The sequence below is a fragment of the Myotis davidii genome, unplaced genomic scaffold (genome assembly GCF_000327345.1).
Source record: "Myotis davidii unplaced genomic scaffold, ASM32734v1 scaffold967, whole genome shotgun sequence".
NCBI classification, from domain to species: Eukaryota; Metazoa; Chordata; class Mammalia; order Chiroptera; family Vespertilionidae; genus Myotis; species Myotis davidii.
In genome coordinates, this window is record NW_006383014.1 from 933,267 (window position 1) to 936,339 (window position 3,073).

The 3,073-nt window shown below is 41.4% G+C and overlaps 1 protein-coding gene across 1 annotated transcript in view; it reads left to right on the top strand.

Moving 5' to 3' along the window:
- Positions 1-3,073, top strand: part of PAPSS1 (3'-phosphoadenosine 5'-phosphosulfate synthase 1) — a 110,036-nt gene that overhangs the window by 5,933 nt on the left and 101,030 nt on the right. Inside the window, exon 2 of the mRNA XM_015558086.1 lies at positions 3,042-3,073. This exon is cut by the window's right edge and continues 98 nt beyond it. Within this exon, the coding sequence (XP_015413572.1) occupies positions 3,042-3,073 (32 nt within the window). The remainder of the gene's footprint in view (positions 1-3,041) is intronic.

The window sequence follows — 3,073 nt, forward strand, 5'->3', positions numbered from 1 at the left end:
GAGCCAGTGGTCCAGGATTGTGAGAGGGATGTCCGACTGCCAGTTTAGGCCCGATCCCTGGGATTGGGTCTAAACCGGCAGTCAGACATCCCCCGAGGGGTCCTGAATTGGAGAGGGTGCAGGCTGGGCTGAGAGGACCCCCACCCCATGCACGAATTTTGTGCACTAGGCCTCTAGTTACAAATAATGCTGCTGTGAGCAATAGTGTAGAAGTTTTTCTGTGCACTTATGGTTGTAATAGTTAATTTCAACCTTTCTGGGAGAAGTTAGTGAGCTTTTGACTGCCAGCCTCTGAACTCCCTTCATGTATGTGGGGACTGTCCTGCTGTCATTATGGTTGAGGCAATGGTCTGTGACCATGTAATGATTTCTTTATCTGTTTGTAGTCAATGTCCTTCCCTGAAATGTATGTTCTTTTTTGTCCCCAGTATCTCGAAGGGATCAATCAACAATACTGAATGAATGCACAGGTGGTTCCAGACTCATTTCTGACTTCTAGGAATCTTTTAGGGCTGGGCTCCCCCCCTGGAGGTTGTCCAGGGCCCTTCCGTTGAAGGTATTGATATAAAAATAATCTATTAAGTAAATATTTAAATATATTTAGTTTTTAAAACAAAATAGTTTTGGAGACTAAATATATACGCAGAGCATGCCTGACAGTTGATGGCGATCAGATAAGCATGCTGGTCATTTGGTTCCCATTCAGGAGGTTTGGGGTAGGGCCTGAGAGCCGCTTCCTGCCATGCAGTCCGCGTTGCTACTTGTGCATGTAGTTGCAAGGCTGACGTGTAGCCTTCTCAAGTTTTCTTAACCTTCAGGAATGTATGATCATTACTTGTGCTGTTTGGCTTGATCGTCCAAAAACTAATTTTAGTTATCAGTAACGGAACTAAAGGTTTCAGTCATCAATAACTCTGTGAACTGAGTGTTGCTTCTTATTGCATATTACTGTCTCTTCGGTGTTATCCAAATTATGTCTTGGCACTTAAAAGGAATGTGCCTGTTACAGGGATTCTCTTTGGAGAGAGACATTGTTGAGCAGTCAGTTTAAGGTAGATTGTGGGATGGGTGAGAGAAGTGCAAGTCCTGAATTATTCTTGATATTTGGTATATGCTCTGTGCCTTTACAAATTCCACATAAAAATGCGGGGTTCTTTATAAAATCGTAATAAAGTCACAAAGCATGACATTCTCTAAATGCCATCGTAGGAAAACTTAATTTGCCCCATAGGGAGTGGCTTAAATAACAAAACAGCTCACGTGGAAATTAAGGTGGGTCAGAAAGAAGCACAGGGCCACTTGTGTGTGTGATGAGGACAGCAGTTTGTAGAATGTGTAGCAAAGGTGCAGTCGGACATCAGAGGCCATGTGACTCTGTCTAGCCCAGCAACAGGACTGATAGTCATTTAGTCATCAATTCTTTTGAAATGAATTGCCCAGTTCTGATTTAAGATTTAAGATTTCTGAAGGGTTTAGTCATCATTTCATTTGCATGTTATGCAGAGAATACAAATCATGCTGTAAAATAAATGCCTTGTTTCTAACTTTTACTGAACACTGGCTAGGCACCAGAAGAGAGGATGGGCATTGTGGGAAAAAAACAAAGGACTGTATGTCACTCAAAGTGCCTGATCTGTCTCCCCAAGCAAGTCAAAATACATGTGCACAAAAAGACACCTAAAAATATTAAAGGGTCTATAAATAAACAAATGATACGGGTAGTAAATGTTACAGGGTCTATAACACCTAACGAAGCCATAGAAGACAAAGACTAGGAATGTAGAGTCAGAAGGAAATACTAACAACTCACTCTTGGTCCTTCGTCACTCATGTTATATTTTTCTGTTAGAATTATAGGAAGGATTTATCTAGAATGGGTGGAGAAGGAAAAGAAGGGAAGGGCAGTGAGAAGAAGATTGCATATGGAAGTGGCCTGTAGGTGCTTTATGAAGTTCAGGCATATTCCCAGCACCTTGCAGTTCCAGTAGTTTTAAAAAGTGCTTTTTGATTTATTCTAAAGAACTGGGAGGGAGGAGAATGTGGCACATCCTTTTTTTTTAAAGTTTATTTTTTTATTGAAAAGTATCAAACATACATAAACAATAAGCCTCCTCATACCCAGACTGCCATATTTGCTGCCTGATTTTTTTTTTTTTAATGTAGGAGCATTCTTTTCCAGTGATTAAAGCAAGAAGATCTCTGCTTATCTATATTTTTTCTCAGCCATATCTTCAGTAGATTATTGCTTGTCAGATAATTTTTGTACATTCTACTCAATTTACTAAGGAAAGCAGAAGACAAGTTATAGGGCTAAAATGAATTAAAATTCATCCAGATACATGTTTCTTTTTGCCCCAAAGCAAAGTAACTTGGAAAAATATCCCCAAACAAAATGACCCAGTCAAACCTGTTGTGCAAGTGTAGGACACTAACTTGTAGGCAGCCTCCTTGTTGCTTCCCCCATTTCCTGTCTGCTCCTCCTCAGCAGCCGGCCTGGGAGCTAAAACAGGAGGAGGTGCCTCTGCTTCCAGGAGATGCGGATGTCCGTGTTTGAAACCCTGTATATTTTGCTTAAGATATTGGAAGTGCAGAGCTGGAAAGTTGTGTTTGCTTCATCAACCTATTGGAAAGAAATGGGCCGGGAGACCCATCTTACCATTTTTATAAGTGGTTATTAAACATATAAATATATATTGGAAATACGTCTATTAATGGGTGATCAGTGGGGATGGGTGGGGGTGGTTTTTGTGGTGTGCCTATTAAAAGAATTGTCCAACTGTGTGTGCGGGCAGTGAGTGATAGCAAGACTCAGCTGGGCAGAGGTGCCTTCTCCTCCTTGTACTGCAGGGTACGGGGAAGGGAGGCTGTGGAAAGAGATCTTGAACCTTAGGCACCTCTCAGGCAGATTTTAGAAAAGACTATCTCTGGAAGTTGAAGAGCTGGATGGAAAGACGCTCCTTTATAGAGTCCATATGTTTATCTTTTAAAAGATTCAAGTGAACAAGAATTCTTTCTCCCCCCTCCCCCCCTTTTTTTTCCAGGGGATGCAGAGAGCAACTAATGTCACCTACCA